This window comes from Acanthisitta chloris, unplaced genomic scaffold, assembly GCF_000695815.1.
Source record: "Acanthisitta chloris isolate BGI_N310 unplaced genomic scaffold, ASM69581v1 scaffold3452, whole genome shotgun sequence".
Taxonomy (NCBI): Eukaryota; Metazoa; Chordata; class Aves; order Passeriformes; family Acanthisittidae; genus Acanthisitta; species Acanthisitta chloris.
In genome coordinates, this window is record NW_008660858.1 from 45,388 (window position 1) to 65,597 (window position 20,210).

Below are 20,210 nucleotides of genomic sequence, written 5' to 3' on the forward strand. Positions count from 1 at the left end.
CTTCTTTGTCTTGCCTGAGTGTCTCATTATAACAAATAATAAGTGATGTGCTCCCAAAATTAGATGTGGAATATAGTTTTGCCTGTGTTCACAGACTCTGAGGAGCAAACATGCCTTGTCTGACTTTGATCCTGCAAAGAAGCCTGAGCTGCTGTCCACAGTCATATGCTGGCTGTTTCTGTGTCCCTCAGTATTGTTCAGCAGAGGATTTTCCTCAAAGATCAACCAACCCTTGAAGTACAGTGGACAAATACCCTTTCCTTTTGTCATCTGTTGTGAGGCTCAAGTCTTAGTCAACACTTCTCAGGATCCCTGCAAAGCTGTTGCTAACTGCCTTTGCATTACCAGTGTGAATATGGCAGACTCTTTTCTTACAGCAGAGTGAATCCCTGGGGCATATCTCTGCCAGAGGTCTTTTAACATCAAAGCACCTAGATAGTGGCTGCTGGTAATTAGAGGCAGCAAAGATGACTTATGTGCTCACACCACTGCTGCCCACTGTGGCTGGAGCTCTGGGTGGGCTGCAGGATGCAGGGATGGAGTGGGGCTTATGGGCACAGCTGGTGAGCATCTGATCTGAGAGGGGCAGCTGCAGGCAAGTGTCTGTTGTCTTGCTGCTTTTGTTGACTGTGTTGCTGCAGTATCAGTGGTAATATCACAGAGCCCAGTCTGACCTCTGGTGCCTTCTCTTTTCTGTTAAAACCCATCATGAAGCTGCTCCTCACCAGCAGGCTCTGCCTTCTGCTGTGCTAGTGGACACCCCACATCCATTTTACCTCCTGTGATTTTTTTGGTAGTCAACTTATGGTATACATTGAGGGAAGAAAAGCTGTGCAAGAGTGAGTGGCCAAGGACTGCACCATAGGTTTCCATCACAGGACTTCGTGGTTAATGCAAATAAATGCAGACCTTTGCCTGCATGGGGTGGTTAGCAAGAAAATACGATTTGGTGGTCTGACTTTATAGTCAGAGTTGGTTAAGACATTATCTTTCTCCAAACGTCTTCCTTTTCATTGTACTAATTGGCTTCTGCATGCCTATAAAAAAGTAGAGTTTAGGAAGGTAATAGAAAATAATCAGAATTATCCTGTAGCCCCAAACTGTTTGTTGTAACACCAGTGGCTTCTGGAGAGATGGGACTTTGATGAAACAGTGCAGCTCTTGATTACACTAAACTCTTTTCAGTCTTCTGCACCTTTTGATAACGTGGTTCCGTAGATCTCCTGTAAAGATAGCAGAAAACACTTTCTATCATGCCTTGGGGTGATGCAAGAAAAAAAATAATCAGAAATCTACCAAGACACCTGGATTTCTGCTAAATTAAAATTTTATTGCATTCACATATAGAGCAAAAAGAATTGGCATTAAGTAGTTACACAAGTGGAGGGGATAATGCAAGGGGGTAGTAACATGTTTTGTTTTCAGCAAGCACAGAGAAGAGGAGAACTTTGTGAAACAGTTTTCCGTCCCTGAAAATGCCTGTATCGGAACTTGCATTGTTCTAAAAAATGTAGGTTTTAAATTCAGTATTTTTCTCACTAAATGGTTAGCTTTTTTCCCTTCTTGAGTCCTAGCCTTTTGATATCTATACCTGCGTTGGTTGTTGATCAGGGTTTTTTTCAGTATTAGTGCAAGCTGCAGCTTTATTGATAGCTGTGCAGTGGTACCCATGTCTTGGGACAAGGGCAGATGTGGTATGGAGAGACCCTTGGGCAAAGGCTTTTTTTCCACCCTTCTAATCCAAGTGTAGTTAAATTTCACTCTTTTTAGAGAAAAGCTTTACAGTTAAGTAATAATGAAAACTTAGAAGCTCAAGCAGAAGGTTGCTCCATCATCAGCATCTTTCTACTAGTTTAAAAGCAGCACTCAGCTTGGTAGGCATCTACTTTTTTATTAGCAGTCTGGAATTGCCACAGGGAAATTTTGACTGTTGGGTTATGCTGGTTTCTACTAGGCAGATCACAACAGATGCAAGATATATATATCCTCACTGTTGTAAATTCTCCAGACTGATGGAGTTACGCTTATTTGACTGTGTCTCCACATACCATTTCCCACTTGTTTGCCTGCATTCTGAATTAATTAGTTGCTATGTGACAGAGCTGTCATAATTTTTCAGCTGCATGATCACTGGTGAAGCAGTGCACAAGGTGTACATGGAACAAGATTTGGTCCCAGTAGGGTGGGCTGGGCTGCCCTGCCCTCCATGGGAGTCTGTCTGTCCATTGGCTGTAGCTGGATCCTAGAGTCACTTGCTTCAACACACTGCTAAAATACTTGAGGCTGCCTGCTTTTAGGAAGTGGGAATCCTAACAGACTTGCAGTATAATGTGACTTCAGATGGCACTTTTCTGTATTTCCTGTAGTAAAACTGCAGCTCAGGAAGAAGCTAAGAGCAATCAGTTCCTCTGTGTGAGGGTAACCTGAGTTGAAGGGGGCAAAATAGCACTTAAATTAAAAACGTTTGACATTGCTACATGATTTAGGAGCACTGTGAACTGTTGTTTTCAATTTAATAATATATAAATTTGTAAATTTTTATTTAATGGAGCCTGATTTTTTTAAAAATTGAAATGAATATCTAGGAGGAGTCGTGTTAGATTTTGTTTAATACCTCAATTTTGGTTCAGTTAGTTTCTGGTAATTTTTGTGAATAGGGTATGCTCACCTTGGCATGGGCAGCTAATAACTGTGCACAGTTCCTGCCTGGACTCCTGTGACTGCTCCAGCAGAGGACAAGCCTGCAGTAGTGTCCCTGTGCCATCCCCCAGCCCTTCAGGATGCCCTAAGAGTATCCCAAGTGACACCAGGCAGCTGAATCACATCCTGGCTGCTGTGTATTAAGGGCACCATGATGTAACATTTACTTCTGTTATGTGGTATTTTGGGGGGATTTTGCTGGCTGCAGTTACTGTGTCTGTTTTCATATATATGGATTAATTACTCATTGCACCAGTAGTTTATGGGGCTGTATTGCTGCTGTGCTGTATCTCAGTTCTCTTCCTTTCTCCTCTCTCTACCTCCTCCACAGAATTATATTTGACCTGCTGTTGGGTTTGGTATGGCTGCAGGGATGATTACGCCATGACAGCATCTAATTTAGTAAACAATAAAGCCACTGTTTTGTATATGTAAAGTTTGTCAATGGAAATAATGTTATCTGTGTGTTTTTTATCACTCCACCACCAGCAATATGTTCAGGTGTGGCTTTGGCATTTCTAACCTATGAAATGAGCATTATTTATTGCTCAGAGCCACTGTCTAAGCTGTTTTAGGTGGACTTTCCTGTCCTCATAACTGATTAGTGCGCAGGTTTTGTATGAACTGATTTGGTTAATGGTGTGATTTTTCTTGTTACTGAAATGCTTAAATCATTTCAACCTCTAGCATGGAAGCGATTAAACATGTAAATATATGGGAATGAGTTATACAGGTATAAACATGTCTCTCTATGTAGACACAAGTGTGTGTCCACACTAGGAATCACAGCAATGTAATTTTAATGTATGTAAGTTAGAGTTAATCAAAGAAGAGCAGTGAACGGTCCTGTGTTTCTCATACTAAATTCTGTGCTCATAACACCCATCTCTTTCTTGCCTCTGTTGTATATGCTCTCATGCTAACTGGATTGCCTTTCTCAAATAATTTGTAATCTAGCATGTTAGCCTAGGAAGCACCATTTTCAGTCTAGGTAGAGGAATCTCTGAGCAGGTGAGATAAGTAGTAAAGCAAAACACAAATATTTGAGAGAAGTATAATAAACTTGATATTGTGTAGCTGGCCTTGCAGCTTCTCTCATTGCAATTAAAGGTAGCTTTGTGGGAAAAGAACATTATTTGGGCAGTCAAGGTGACCTTAGGTTGTACTTTTCATGGTATATGTGTAGTAATACCATCCCCAGTACATTTACCTGCACTCAAAGGAGCTCAAAAAAATAAAGCAGGCATGCTTTGTGGTAGTGTCACACAGGAAACCTGGTACACGCTTGGGCAGAGTTCATTTCTCCAGGTCAGCCCCCATCTGTCTTACATATGTTCTCTTCCTGCAACCCCTTCCTCATCTGTTAGACCTCATGCTCCAGAGAGAGTTCCTGTGGGCAGCTGTCTACTACACTGTACAACCCTGGCTTATCCTCAGCTTGTGTGCTGAGTCAAGGGTGCTGTGGGAAGACAGTAGTTCACTGAAGACCAAGCCTAAAATCTTTCATGCAGAGGAGGGTTTGCGAATGGAAGTTGCAGGAGCATCTCTAGTATCTTAACAAATTTAATTTGTGACTGCATTAGTAACCTTTATATGTAGTTTGTTTGGTTTTTACTCTCTCTCTATTCTTGTAGGGCTTTAATAAAGCAGGCTGAACATCCTTCCCACCTTCCCTGGCAAATCTGTCTTTGGGCAGTCGGAGCCCAGGTTGAGCAGCAGGGTTGAGATCTGTCAATCAGGCTTCTGTTTGCACAAGCTAGCAGCAGCAAATCGCTGTCCTCTGCGTGAACTGCACTTGAGAAGGATGTTACAAAGTTTGTATGTGACTTTCATAGTTATTTATTGAAAACAGAAGAGAAAGGATGTTTGGAAATTCTGGGCTCTGGAGGACAGTGTTTTCTTGGGACATAGGCTCACAAGAATTGACAGCTAAAAGTTTTAGAAGCACTTCCTCTCTGAATTTTGTTCATTAATTGAGAAGCTTTTACTTAGGCTTTACGGTAGAAGTGGCCTCTTTCTCTCTTGGGAACCAGTCCCCATAGGACCCCCAGTGCAGCATGCAGAGGATAGGTGTGCAGTCTCCTGCCTTTATGGGCTGCAATGCAGGAGGAGCTTGTGCAATTCTTGCAAGGGGAAAGGCAAGTGTATTCTTGTCCTGTCTATGGAAACACGTTGTCCTTTCTCTTAGAGGAGGCAGCAGTTAACAAAACAACATAGGTATGATTTCTGGCTAAGTAGTCAAAGTTGTGAAGATCTTGGAAAGCTTGATTAGTTATGGTTTCATTGCAATGTTTGTCGTTTATAGGGAAACAGGCTCCAGGCATATGAAGTGTGATTCCTGGTTCCCAAAGTAACATTCTGGAAAGGGGCAGAGTTAGCAATACCATAGAGCTTCTTACATAGCATATACATGCTTCACTGGTGTCTCTCTTGGGTTTGGATCCAGAACTTGTTTTGCTGCTACTTTTCTAAGGGATTTCATAGAGAATCTCAGAGTGTATCCTAATTTCCAGTGATTTGTATGTGGAATTTTGATGCTGAGTCTTCTCGAGGGTACAGAGGAAACATTGAGAGCTAATAGTAATGTTTGAATGAAATTCATGAAAGCTGAGGGGCAAACTTGGTGTATGAAGGAATACATCAAAGGATTTCCCCCATTCTGAGAAGGTTTTTTAGTTGGTTGTTTGGGGTTTTTTTTTCAACGCCAAGAGTTTTGAAAGGGAAATGGCTCTGCTAGCTTTTTCTAAGTTGCTTTAACAGTGTCCTCTCTTTGTGGAATCTGCATTTACAGGTTTCTTGGTAGGGATTTGAAGATGGATATTATTAACATGTCTAAGGAAAGTTGACAGGCTCAAAGGAGACAGAGTCAAAGCTAATATATTTTTGCTTTTTACTTAAATGTGATCCCAAGACACAAGTTCTACTTTTGCACATTGCTGCCTGTGAAGGGGTTCAGTGTTCTGAATATATAGATTATCATGGCCTTTGGGATGTTGTGCATCCACCAGTTTACCTACTTTCTGGCTTTTGGCATTGAATGATAAACACTCCCATTCTGCTCCTATCCTCCATTATCTGTACTCACAGCAAGCCTGACCATCTTAAACATGATTAAAATATAATTCAAAAGTTATTAGCTAATTATGACGCAAAGTACTTAATTTGCCATTGCACCCTAATAACTTAAAGGTACTCCTGATAACTTGGTAATAACCATATCATAAGCAAAAGGACACGGTTGCTGCTAACTTAATAGGCAGCTTCCCCCAAGATAAAACAAATAACATACCTCAATGAAATCGGATTCAAGCTTAGTAAAATTATCTTGGCAAGCAAAGAGAGTATTTGTTAATTTTTCTGTGAAATGTTATCATTGCCAAGAAAACTTGGTTACAAAAAACAGAGATGGCAAAAGTATTTGCATGAATAATTGATTTAACGTTTCATTGGTTTAAGTGATTTTAGGAAAAGTGGTTTTGATATGCTCTGGAAAAGTAAAAAGTTTTTAAGGACTTACTTGCAAGATACCAAACACTGAAGGAGACGTGGGGCTCAAAGGCTCGTAGTCTGTGCTTCAGTATATCCAGTGTGTGAGCAAGCCTGAAAAAAAAAGAGCAAGGAGAGATGGCATTGTAAAGAGTAAAATACTGGTGACCAAGCTGTGACTATGGAGCAGCAGGAGTGCGGGGGAGCACATGTGCACAGCTGCTTATTGCCTGATGTCCTCACAAATGTCTGAAGCAAATTGCCTCTTGTGATGAGAGGGATGACAGCAGATACCTGCAGCCTCTTCCCCTGCTTTGAGTGTCCATTATTTGTCATATGGAGTGGGTCAATCAGAGAGCTGTCTGGTGCCAGAGGTGTCTCAGAGTCCTAGAGGAAAACAGATGCCATGGTACTGGTCTGTAGGTAGTGGTTTGGCTGAAGGAACAACCTATTTTGGTATTGCAAGACTCAAATTTTCTGGAGTCAGATCTGTATGGTAGCAAAAGCACTTGAGGGCGTGCTTGGTATCTAGAGACAAGCAAAAGTGTGAGGGTCAGGGATAGACACGTCATCTTGGGAAGTGTCAGCAACTTCAGTGTCTATCACATGAAGGAATCTCATTTTTTGAAAAGTGCTGAGGATTGTGGGGATGAAGATCCTGGTTTGGGGTGGGGGAACAGCTGGAGAGCAGAGGATAGACCCCTCTCAGCCACATCTGAAGCGTGTAATGCAACCTAGATGGTTTGGGAGGTTTGGCCACCATGGTATTGAAATTGCTTTTAAAGCACTTGCCTGCCCAGCCTTGTGTGAAAAAAATGCAGATTTGGGTTTCAGCCTGTTCCTCTTATCAGTCTGTATCTCTTTGGTACACCAGAGCAGAGAGAGAAGGAATATGGTAAACAGAAACTCCCTGGCCCATACGTGTTCTGGGGGTAGTGCTCTCCTGGCCTCACCCTTGCTTCTGTTGTGCGACGTGGGAGATGGTTTCCATCTGCCCACATATATAGTTCTCTGGCCGTGAGTCACCAACTCCTGACATCCCATCCCAACCATTTATTTATTTCTTTTCTAAAATGTCAGCATTACTACAACTGCTATTTGGGTGTGGGTAGATGATGGTCCTGAGTTTGGGAATGAAGGTTTGATCATCCTAGGAGAAGGCTGTGACAGCCTAAGTTTTTTAGCTTGTTTCTGTTGAATATTCAAGCACCTTGCACCCACCATAAATCAGCATGTTTTGTACGTTAGGGGAGATACTGTATTATCTCTATGTCATAGTGTAGTTATTACTTCTGGTGTGAATCTCCTAGGTAGCTAGCTCACCTCTTTAGCGGGGAAAACACAGGTTTCCATTTCTCTTGGAAAACCATCCTTTTTGGGCAAAGAGAGATTAGAGTTCTATTGACTTCTGGAGCCTTGGCTATCCATTTTTTCATTCACCCAACATTCCCGGTGACCCATGTATCCTCTTTTGTTCAGCTGTCACTTAGTTACATGTCTTGCATTCTCCACGCTCATCTGTGGCGTAGAAAGACATAGTTTGCTCTCATGTAAGCAGCATTCCTGTAACATGACTACACGGTGTTGTGCAATTTATTCTTTTCCAGTTAATGTGTCAGTTTGTCCATGTGGATTAGATCCAATGACTGTTAGTTCATTTTGTAATATGTCTGATCTGCTTTCATCTCTGCTCCTGAAGCTGCCTCTGATCGGACAGGTTATAGCAAATCCCATGTTTCTCTATTTTTTCCTTTTTCTCTCTGGTGCATTCCCTGATGATACCACCTCACTCATCATTTCAGATCCTTCCTGTCTGCTCCTCACATGCTTTGCTCAGCCTTTGACTATTCACCACTTCTTGTCTATCTTAATTTCTTCTAAATGTTTTATGAGTCCTCTGAGCTTGCTCTTACCTCTTCTTTTACTTCCATGCTGAAATAACAATCTTAAGATGTTTGAAATTTTCTCCATGAAAATGATTCAGTTCCTTAATCTTTAGTAAATATTTCCACAAAGGTTCGACATCCTTCTACTCAGTATCTGGTGTTTATCTGTTCTTTGAAATGCCATGTAACATTTTTTTAAACCTCATAAGAACTGTTGCTTTAATAACTCCTCCTGCACATCATTCTTGCTCTGTCATGTTGGCTCCTATATAAATGCTTTTTCTATAGACAGTTTAATGAGATTTTAGGTTTTAATATGTTTTTCTTCTGTTACCTTTGCTTTATAATCATTGTATTCATGCCTCTTCTCATAATGTAGGAACTTTCTGTGCCAAGGAATTCCAAAGACTTATGGACATGAAACCTTAAATTAAATGTAAGGAGGAAGAGATAAGAACAAATTATAATAGCAGTGAGAGCAAGGGATTACAACAGGGTATTTGGTTAAAATGTGGTTTTTGTAATATATGTTCCTGAAAATTGCTAATGTATTCTGTTATGTTTATGAGCCAACTTTTGTTATGCAGAGTTATATAGGTTGCTATGTATTCAGTCTCTGTGGATCCAAATGATGCGAGGCATTCAAAAAAGAAGAGCAAGTTGATACTGTCAACGTGGTCCTCTGGAAAAAAAATAAGATAAAAAAGAATAGAAACCTCATTGTTCTCCACTTGGGTAGGATAACATTTCTCTCTGGCATGGATACCTCTTCAACTGTACTAGCTTCTAGGGGACAGTGCAAAATTATGTAATTTAGACATACGAGGAAGTAAAATTAAATAGCCATGAGATGAGCATACCATTAAACAGATCTAATTTATAATGGGCTCTTATGCAAATTGCCTTTGAGCACTCAGTAAAAGAAAATGAAAAGAAATTAATAAGGACAGCTTGGACTAAAAAGTTGCAGAGAAAAAAAAGAATGAAAGCCTGTTCCAGCTCACTTGCCTCACATCCCGGAGTGTTAAATAAGCATTCCCATTATGTGATAATAAAATTTGCACTTAACTTTGAAGGGCCAAACCCCTAATCACTTTGCCACAGTGGCTCCAACCAGGTAAATAAGATTACAACTGAAATACCTTTTCTTTGCTATGTTGATTCATTATTGAAGGGAGAGAGAGATGCATTTTCATGAGTATTTTGCTCTTTGCCAAATGCTGAATATCCAACCGAAGTGAAGTCCCAGGAAGTGGAGTCCCATTAGCACGGGATTGCAGGTGCCAGGGCATCACTAATGCTCCTCTTGCTACACAGTTCCCTCTTACAGGTTAGTAAAAGGGCTTCCCACCAGTTTTCCTTCCTTTTTGTTGTTCTGCAAAAAAACCACAGAGAGCAGTGAAATCTGACAGCTTTGAACTGTTGAAAGTAATTTATTGCGTATGATTTTCAGTTAGTTTTGAGTTCTTAGTGTCCTCTGATAAAGGTGTTAATATGAGAAATAATATACTAAATGTATTCAATAATAAGAAATCTCTGTTTTCTCAGAGAAAAAAAAAGGATTATTTTTATCTTAGTATGAAAGTGATGCACTATTCTGAATGCCTGCAAACATCACGGCTTGCAGCTCTTGTTCCCTGCATCCCTCTGATTACAATACAGAAGAATTTAACGCTGTCCACTGAAGCCACTTAAACAATCTGCAGAACTTTGACTTTTTCTTGGTGTTAAGAGAGTTGTGCAATAGTTACTTGTTTAATTAATATTGGCCATCTTGTTCCTAATTGTTGCTGCTTTCCCACATTCTCAGCTGAGACAGAATATACTAAAGTGTATTTTCTCTGTATTTGTATAATGAAGTTTATAAATATTTATACACTGAGAGCAAGGCTATAAACACACTGTGTATACAGTGTTGCTGCAGACTGAGCACATTTTTATACTTGACAGGCAGAACTTGTTTCTGAAGAATTTGAGAAATCCTGTAAGCAATGTCATCTTCTTGTGCTAGCTCTTTGGTCTAGAAATGCTGTTATGGGAGTGCTGGTCTGTGGGAAGAAAGATCCATCCCTGTTGTATTTTATGGAGTCAAAACAGTGTTCTTCTCCATGTCTCACTGTTTCCTCTGCACTAAACCCAGACTTGTGGCTGTACCTGGTTTGTGTCCTTAAAGTAAAAGCAAATTCTCTGATGGAAGCAGGTTTTCCACTGGTTGTATTTTCAACCCTTGAAGCATTCGATTTCTGACAGTTGAATATGATACTTAAAGCTACAGACATTAATTATTACCCATTGGAGGTCACACTTTCCACCCATGGGACATTAATTTTCCTGATACATAGAAAATTCCAGCCTGTTAGTTTTAATTAAATATTTCAGAAGCACATTTTCTTTTAAATGGACTACAGTTTCTTATCCTTTACCCTTGATATTTGGCTAATTCTGCATATAATTACCAGCTTATTTTGCAAGCCTCCTTCAAAGTACTTTCCTGTTTCGAAAATCCATTCAGCTGTTACGTATTTGTCATTTTTAAAAAAGGTATATTTGCCAAACATTGGCCAATGTTGCCAACAAGAACATGGGGGGAAAAACATCTTCCAGGTTTTCTTGGGAAGTTATATTATAATAACAATGACTTACAGTCCCTTCTTGTGCCAGCAAACTGATGTCTCTTAAGCATTCAGAATTGCAGTGTAAGACCAAGCAGGAGTAGCAGTGGAGCTGTAGGTGACAGGGAGGATGGTTACTCAAATCGTGTTGTATAGAAGAGGTGCCAAGCGAGGCACAGGAGAGAGCTTGCACTGTGCCTCCAGGTATCCAAGAGTATGTGGTGAGGCTGTAGGGCGAAGATGCTGATTGTTCCCCAGATCCTGGCCCAGCCCAATCTCCTCTCCTGATGGGTGTTGCAAATGCAGCTTTGAAGCAGGACCATGTCACCAGATTTGAATCCCCTGTTATCTCAAGTTTTTGCCTGAAGGCCATGTGAAGGAAGCTGGAATCTCTGTTTTTCCATCTGAAAAGGAAAAAAAGCTTTAATTTTGTTTACAGAAGTCTCTCTGCTGGCGTTCTACACTTCCAAAGCTGTTTTAATATGTGAAAGTGCAGTTGTGTATTGCAAAGCGATCCTGGGAGGGAGCCGGAAGGGAATTGGGACTTCGCAAGTCCTGGGGTTTTGCTGCTGCAAAGCAGCAGAGCACTAAGGCAGCTCTTTCTGTTAGTGCTTCCAGCCCAGACCCAAAGCCTTTCAAGTCCCAGGTAGCACTCCCAGTGGCTGTGCGCTCTCCTCCGCATTCTGGTTTTGTCAGAAGGCTCCGTCCTCTGATACTATCTTGCTCTTCTCTAAACAATTAATAAAATGGAGACAAAAAGCCTAGAGGTTTAAAATATGTAATTATGTAAGTAATTTAGAACTAGGAAAATGCTGCAGAAACCAATTACAATTATTATATTTCAGTAACGACTGACTTGGCCAAATACATGTTTTGTGTGTGAATTCTATGGTAGATTTCAAGATGACATGCTTGAGTATGGGGTAAATTAGTTCTAAATGCTGAGGGCTTCCATATTAGATGTAAAATGTGGCTTATCCACCTAGTGAGCAGGAGCCTGCATTATATGGGCTGTCGCAGCTTAAATTTTGAGCAGCAAGGCAGGCAGTAACAAGTATTCAAGGAAGAAATCTTGAATAGTTCTAAGGGATGGCTTTGAAAAAAAATTGCACCTGATAATGCTGCAAAATATATTTTATTCCTTATATGTTATGGATTTCATGCAACTTGAATTGATTCAGGCATTTATTACAGAATTGTAAATGGCCAGCTGAGGTTAATGGGGTTTTATTTCTTTCCTTGTCTCCTCCCAGCTGGTGAGAAACTCTAGGTGAGACTTGTATTCTGTTCACAACTTATATATGTCCCTGCTGCAGGCACAGACGTCACTCCAAGCTCAATTTGGGTTTCATGTGCCGTTTTCAAAAGGAGGGTGTGTGGGTATGGGTGCAACACAGTGTATGGTCACCTGGAACCCTGTCCCTTTGCGGTTCCCTGAGACTTTGCTGCAAGCCCTGCTGCCTTCCCCTCTTTGGGAATCCCTTCTGTCTTTTGCCAGCTGAATGCCTCTTGGAGATCCCTTTCTGCTGACTGACGGATGGGGCGTCTCTCAGCCTGGGGTGCTTTATCAGCCAGGAGGGCTGATCACCTCTGAGTTTTTTGCAGCTTTTTTTCCTCTACTGGTGGTGGGGAGTGGTTGTTTCTTCGCTTCTTTTAAAAGAAAAATAGTGTGTCAGAACTGTTTGTTGTGTTTGCTCTATCCTTTTCCTGAAAAGACAGACTTGTACCTTACCTGAGTGTGATTAGGGAATAAAAGTGCCTGTTGATCCCTTACCTCCATGCTGATGTCTGGTGATACTATTGTATGCTCGTAAGTAACCTGCAGGGGTTTTACTATACTGATTCCCAAAACAGATTGGTTGTATTGGGATAAGAGCTACATATGAATGAGCCTTTCCATTAAAATACTGAAAACACAGTATCTGCAGAATATTGCAGAATGTAACAGGTTGTGACAGGACTCTGAAATCACATCCCAAATTGTCGGCAGTGTTTCACGCTGACTGTCCATGTGACATATCACAAGGGAGCTATTTCAAGACCATTATGTTTGCCATTCTAGTGTTGAAAAGATTCAAAAAGTACATTGCATGTACAGACATATGAACAGGCACACAAAATCAGAGCTACCAGTCACTCCTGCTCATTTCATTAGGAAACCACCAGTGACTCAGGAGTGTTTTGCAAAAGCCCCAGTGCAGAAACATATCATTTATTTCATGTTACTCTGAAGGTTTTGTTTGGAGTTTTCAGCCCTTCCTATTGCTGGTTTGGGACACCCACATCCAGAAAATGTGTGTGCACCCAGCGGTTGATGTTGCAAGACCAGTTGGCAAGCAGAGGCTCCCTAGGTGGCTGTGTGGTTCTGGTGGTCAGTGGCTGCTCTCTAAAAATTGAGCCATTTTTCTAGGTTATTTTGGAGTGTGCTGACTGACACCTGCCACAAGCAGTTAACTTTCACATTAAATCATTACCTCACATTGAAATGTTATAACTTTTGTATCTCCATCTTCGTATTCCCACAATGTGCTGCCACTCCATTGTCCCTGCCCTAGTGTTGATCACAGTAAATGGTATTTAAAAATGAAAACCAAGCAAACAATGAATGCAAACTATTTCCTACGTACAATTTCCAAACTAAGTCAAGTTTAACATGCGGTCCTCTGGAAAGCAGGATGAGTCAGTCAAGGGTGTTGAAGCATCTAGAGGGGACATGATGTGCTGATGGGGGCTGTCACAAGAAGTCTCCAAAATAATTGAGGGGGTGTCATCTTATGAGACATGGATTTGAACAGCAAGGTGGGTGTGAGAGGCTGCTGCCCAGGCTGCTGCCCTGGCTTCTTCCCCTCCACCTCCTGAGCTGTGCTACTTGGAAGTTTTTGAAGCCGTGCTGAAAAAAGTGGCTTAAACTGTGTTTTGAAACCAGCCCTGTTCATACTGAGCAGAGCCACAGAGCTGATTTGGTGATGTTTATGCAAGAGTGTTTTGTAGTGTTGGCCCACTTGAGCAGCTCTTGAGCCAAGCTTGGTCTGACTCTGCTGTTCATCTCTTGTTTCCTCTTCAGAATCGGTCGGCTTTTCGATGGCACGGAGCCCATTGTCCTTGACAGTCTCAAGCAGCATTATTTCATCGACAGAGACGGGCAGATGTTCAGATATATCTTGAATTTTTTAAGGACATCAAAACTCCTCATTCCTGATGATTTCAAGGTGAGATTTCAAAGGGCTTGGGTCCTTTGCATGTACCTCAGTAAAGAAATTATCTGGTGTGTAGTCAAAATAGAGCCCTAGACAGGGAAGGGGGATTTGCAGGGTATGGTGTTTGATTTCAGGTATGTGGCAAAAGTAAACATGGGGTTGCTAAAGTGGTATTTGCCTTTCCTGGAGTGGCATCAATATTAAATTTTCTGCTCCTGGCAGTAGTGTAATGAAGCAACTTTGCCAGGTTTGACCCAGGGAAATTAAATATCGTAGGATACTGATGGAGACAGAAAGGATGTTACACTGCAACTGACTGCTCATGAGCTTTGCTGATTACTTGTCCTCTCATCCGTTTTTATGCTTCCCCTCTGATTGCAGCAGCTCCAGTTTCCACTCCCACGCTGAAATTCAGAGAATGGTGTGGGAATCACAGTATTGACAAAATAAACTGCACACATGGTAATATTTGAGCATTAAGTCATAGAATATTTTCTCCCTCAGACTCTTGAATGCATACTGGAAGTTTAATTTTGGAGCTTTAGAGAAGTCAGGGATGAATAGTCCTGTGTTCATCATTTAAACTTTAATAAAGAGCCTGCTTTTTTTTTTCTTTTTAATAACAAATTCAATTTGTGGTAGTTCACCATGTTAGACATTAGCCTACAGAGGCAGAGCTTCAGACTCCATGTGATGTTTATCCACTAGTAGGTATGTGGGTGTATATGTGGTGTCAGCGAAGAGAGCACTGAAGACTGAGGTTACAATCAGAACAGATCTCTCTCATTGCTTAATGTACACACATCAGTGTAGCTGCCTGTGCCACTAACTCACCGTAGGAAATACAGCGCTTTGGATGGAACAGGAGAGATGATGGTGAAGGGTTAGAGCAGTTCACACTGGTAGACAGTCTTTTATCCCTCATATCTGAGACAGGTGTTTGGAGCATAATAGGTGTGAGGTTGACTTCAAGAGCTGTATTTCAGCAGCCTTTGAATCATCTGCTGTAGACACATCCTTGCTGCTCCCATGCGTGACAAGGGTAGATCTCCTCGAATAATGTGGGAGTTTGGAAGTAGCCGATAAGCATCAGTTCCTTCTTTTGAAGCCTTAACATGGCTTTGTGCTGCTCTTGGCACTTGTCCTGAAGGTAATCAGAAATACAGAAAAAGGAAAATCCACCTTTCATGCCATATTAAGAAATTACATATGTAGAGACTTTTAAACACATAAATATACTGTAGCTGTGCTGAAATTAAAAACGTAACTCCTGGCAAGTTCACCCAAGCATGCTGTTCAAAGGGGTGTCCTTCCTGGTTATGTTTTAAGGTGTACAAAAAATCAGTGATTAAAATGAACAGTAGTTCTTGTTTCTTAGAAATATATAGAGTGGGTGACTTTTTTTGTTACACATTAAATGTAAGCAGTACTTTGAGCATGATTTACGTGTCCCAGTCTCATCAAGTATTTGGTTTCTAGCTCAAATTCAGGGCTGTATTGACTGTTAGCAGTCTTCTCTTGTTGTCATTCTCTTTCTCTGTCTTCCCTAATTCTCATGTGTTGCTTTTCTCTGTATAAATATTTTCCAAATGGTTTTATGCTCTTAAACTTAGAAAAACAAGTTTTTTTAAAAAAGTGTTTTTTAAATTTAAAAAATGGCAGTAGTCAGACTGCACATCATCAGTTCTAAATTACTCCGGCGCTGGCTATGCCTAGAAATGCATTCTCTCTGCTCAGGCATTTGCGACGATGTAGTAAACAATACTGTGGGTAAAATGGGGAGGTATTAAAAAATACTTAATTTTTAAAATGCAGTAATATGTGCAATCCATTATGCAAATATCTGAATCATTTTACACTAAGAACCATTGCAGGCTCCCTCATTTACATTCTTATACCTGTTACAATGCCTGCTAGTGTTGCTGTAAGACGCAATGGATCCCAGTGATGAATTTTCTGAGTCCTGATTGAATTCTGCTCCATCTGTTCAATGAGGTCATTATTCTATGACATCACTATGGAGATAAAATACAGGGAAAAGTGGGATTTTTTTTTTATTTTTTTTGCCTGGATTTTTTGCAGAAGGTGTTGAGTAAGCATAGCCTCTCCCTCCTCTCATGAGTGCTGCTATACTCAATCTGTTTCAAGTGGCTGATGGTTATTTTTGCTTGCACTGTTATTTTATTACACCTTCCTACACAGTAATTAGGAGCTATGTCTGAAGGGTTCCAGACCTAGAGCAGTGTTGGCCTGAATAACCTTATACATTAAGTGGTACATGAGCCATGCCTCTTCCATAATTGTGCACAGTAATGTATGTGTCTTTCAGGACTACAGTTTGTTATATGAAGAAGCAAAGTATTTCCAGCTTCAGCCCATGTTAGGAGAGATGGAAAGGTGGAAACAGGACCGGGAGAGTGGCCGCTTCTCAAAGTCTTGCGAGTGCCTGGTGGTGAGAGTTGCCCCAGACCTTGGAGAGAGGATTACACTGAGTGGAGATAAGTCATTGATAGAAGAAGTGTTTCCAGAAATCGGTGACGTGATGTGTAATTCTGTCAACGCTGGCTGGAATCACGACTCGACGCACGTCATCCGCTTTCCGCTGAACGGATACTGTCACCTCAACTCAGTTCAGGTAGGAAGTCACACATGCATGCTTTGAGAGGGAGGCTGCTGGCCAGGTACCAGTGGGCTGACCTTCCATGTTGCTGGACCGTTTTGGTGGACAAAATCACCTGGAGGCTTAGAGCTAGTTATTCACTTCTGTGGGTCACATATATCATCACCGAATCTCTTTGCAAGCAAACTGCAATAGTCTTAAAAATGTACTGTGGTCTCGGGGAAGACCATCTGTTTTCACTTTCACTTGGGTTTTCCTAATGTTTTATGTCATAGTAGAGGCCTGTTGTGATCGATAGGACAAGGGGTAATGATTTTAAACTAAAAGAGGGGAGATTTAGACTAGATGAGAAGGATGAAAATTTTTACAGTGAGGGTGGTGAAACACTGGAACAGGTTGCCCAGAAAGGTAGTGGATGCCCCATCCCTAGAAACATTCAAGGTCAGGCTGGACAGGGCTTTGAGCAACCTAATCTAGTTGAAGATGTCCATGCTCGTTGCAGGAGAGTTGGACTATATGACCTTTAAATGTCCCTTTCAACCCAAAGTATTCTATGATTCAGCATAGCAATGTCTAAAATCAGTAGCTGAGATGGATAAGAAAAAGTCTGGGAGAGAAATGCAGGTAATTTCTGGAATAATTATAATAAACTTCAATGTTAGTGTTATGTGTTTTTTCCTTTGTTGGTCAAAAACAACCAACCTCACACACTTACCTGCACTTGGTTAGCACATCCTGCGCAGCCAGCGCTTTGGAGTGAGAACATATTGATGATGTTTGGTTTAGATACACCTCCTAAATGCTGCAGACTCGTGAGCAAATTCTTATACAGAACAGGCTTGCAAGCTGAGCTTAGCATCTTTTCATCTGCCAGATCCTGCTGTCCAGGTAGAGAATCATAGAATCATTAACATTGGAAAAGACCTCCAAGATCGAGTCCAATCTTGACTGAACAACACCTTGTCAACTAAACCATAGCACTAAGTGCCATGCCCAGTTTTTTCTTGAACACCTCCAGGGATGATGACTCCATCGCTTCCCTGGACAGTCCATTCCAATGCTTAACCATCTTTTCAGTGAAGAAATTTTTCCTGATGCCCAACCTGAACCTCCTCTGGCACAGCTTGAGGCCATTTCCTCTTGTCCTGTTGCTAGCTGCCTGAGAGAAGAGGCTGACTCCCCCCTCCCTGTTACTGCAACCTCATTTCAGGTAGTTGTAGAGAGCGATAAGGTCTCCCCTGAGCCTCCTTTTCTCCACATGAAGTGAGCTGAGCACTGGAGCATGCACTGAAGGCTGGCCAGGCACTGCATATTTGCTAGCACTTAATGCAAGAGTCTGGATAGACTAGATAACCCATGTTATTCTTGGACAGTTGTCTGTTACTGGCCTTTACTGTCATGCTGAAACATCAAAGTTGTTTTGTAACAGTGATTAATGCAAATTTAGAACAGCCTTAAATGTAGGATTACAACTTAAAAGGGATAGGACTTTCAAGGAGGGTTGTTTAGCCATATGTCATACTATAGTCTCAAAGCAGTTGTATCTCTTAGCACTTTATCACTCATTATGATGCTTACATTTTTGTTACACAAATAATAAATATGCTTGGCAATTCTTGATGTGAAAAACCTGAGTCAGAGTGGTAAAATATGTACAGGCTTGAAGAGAGATGGTGATCCCACATTAATAATGCTGCATCTTCCCTTTTGGGGTGATACGAGCATCTCCTGGTCCTAATAACAGTGTGAGACAGGACAGGGGGGACTGCCAATAGACCTGATGAGTCAGTTAACAAACCAAGCAATTTGTCCAGGGCTGGGCTAGTTTCCAGAGTTGCTTCCACCACATTTTTTCTCAGGACCCAAGTTCTCCTGTTCTATTTCTCAGGGCCTTGCACCAAGACATTTTGGGGGGGATCTTGGCTTATATTGTTAAAAACTAAAGATCAGGGCAAACAAAAATTGCACAGGTGTTTTGATTGCTGTTTCCAAGTTCTTTTTCCCCACCTCTTTTTGATATGTGCTGTGCAATTAGCCATGCTTAGGTACTTTGGAAAGACATTTCCTGACCTGAAGCATTACATGTAAAGACATGGTATGTCTTGTTTTAAGCCTTTTTACACCACAGCTTGCTCCTCCCCACACCTTAATCCTCCGTGCCTTCCTGCTGTTCTGCTTGCTTGGTGACATAGCTGGGAAAGCCTTGGTAGACACCTGCTCCCAGCACAACCCTGGTGAGCTCTGGTCATGCTGAACAGAGGCTCCCACGTCCTGTGGGGTGTGGGAGCATCAGGCCCCTCCTTGGGGCTGTTGGCTGCCACAGCTGACCCTAGTGAATCCCTGGAAGAGTCTCCACCACAGGTGAGGCAATGGAAGCCCAGGCAGCAGAACAGATGATGATGCTGAAAGTAGCACAGAGTGTAAGCAAGGATGCATCCCCTGCCTCTCTGAGAGCCTGGCCCAGCTCTTCTTTTTTCCCTTGTGGGTTTTGTTTTTCTTTTTTCTCCTTTTGTTTGTTTGGTTTTTTTTTGTTTGGTTTTTTGGTGTTTTTTTTGTTTGTTTTTGTTTGTTTTGTTTTCTTTTTACCCTTGTATTTCCCACTGGAAGCAACACTCAGGTTGGGAAAAAGGAGGAAAGAAAGTGAATAGGCAGAACTTATTAGTTCCATAATTAAAGTTAAAAGGCCCCAAATTTTACCACGGGTAACTGTGACCACAAACTTTCGTAATTGCGGTTGCTCTAGGAAATCTGATTGCAACTTTTCTGAAATTATGACCATGGTATCTACATTGTCACCATTTAGTTGAGGTGTTTGCTTGGCATCTGCTGTGCAATCCTGTACGAATATTTTGTATTGTAAATTTTGGACAGTACTTTTGTATTGAAAATTTTGTGAAGCAGAGAATGTTTTTTTCTAATCATGCTTCTGTGGCTAGAAGAATACTGGATTTGTTGACAGTACTAAAAAAGTAGAATAAATTTTTCTTCATTTTTCTTTGGCTCAGTGGCCATAGTCAGCAGAAATCAGTCCAATACTATTAAGCTGTGTAACCACTTTTGTTTCCTAGCTGAGTGCATTTGAAAACAGCACTTATTATGCTTGGGCAGCAAATAGTCTGTTTGATCTTCGTTTCCTCTTTTTTGCAGGTACTCGAGAGGTTACAGCAAAGAGGGTTTGAGATTGTTGGCTCATGTGGAGGTGGGGTGGACTCTTCCCAATTCAGTGAATACGTACTGAGACGAGAACTCAGAAGGACATCTCGTGCACCCTCCGTCATTCGAATAAAGCAAGAGCCTCTGGACTAAAATGGACATGTTTCTTTTTGCAAAACAAAAAAAAAGAGGAAAACAGGAAAAAAAGGGGACGTTTCATGTGCAGTTTGGACTCCAAACAAGTTCTGGAACTAAAATTGAATAAAAGACACATTTATATCAAATATAGAGACCACACCTGAATTCATATGGGAACATTTGGAATAGTAGTAATAATAATAATAATAATAACCTCAAGGTATAAAAGAAAACACACACACACACACACATATAAAAATATGTATGTATATGTATGTCTGTACATATATATATGTATGTATATGTCAAAGGGTAGGAAATGCAATGGCAAAAAGTGGTAGATGAGATTGGTGCTGTGATGGCCATTAAGTGTCCTAGGCCCTACCTGGGCCCACTTAACGGTGTACAAGCCATTACC

General features: G+C 41.2%; 1 protein-coding gene across 2 annotated transcripts in view; it reads left to right on the plus strand.

The window, feature by feature from the left end:
• Window positions 1-19,832, plus strand: part of KCTD1 (potassium channel tetramerization domain containing 1) — a 65,212-nt gene extending 45,380 nt beyond the window's left edge. For both annotated transcript variants that reach the window (XM_009069970.1, XM_009069971.1), the window contains exons 3-5: window positions 13,749-13,893; window positions 16,211-16,516; window positions 19,649-19,832. In XM_009069970.1, coding sequence (XP_009068218.1) covers window positions 13,749-13,893; window positions 16,211-16,516; window positions 19,649-19,807 — 610 coding nt within the window. In that variant the 3' untranslated portion in view covers window positions 19,808-19,832. The remainder of the gene's footprint in view (window positions 1-13,748; window positions 13,894-16,210; window positions 16,517-19,648) is intronic.
• Window positions 19,833-20,210: the final 378 nt, after the last annotated feature.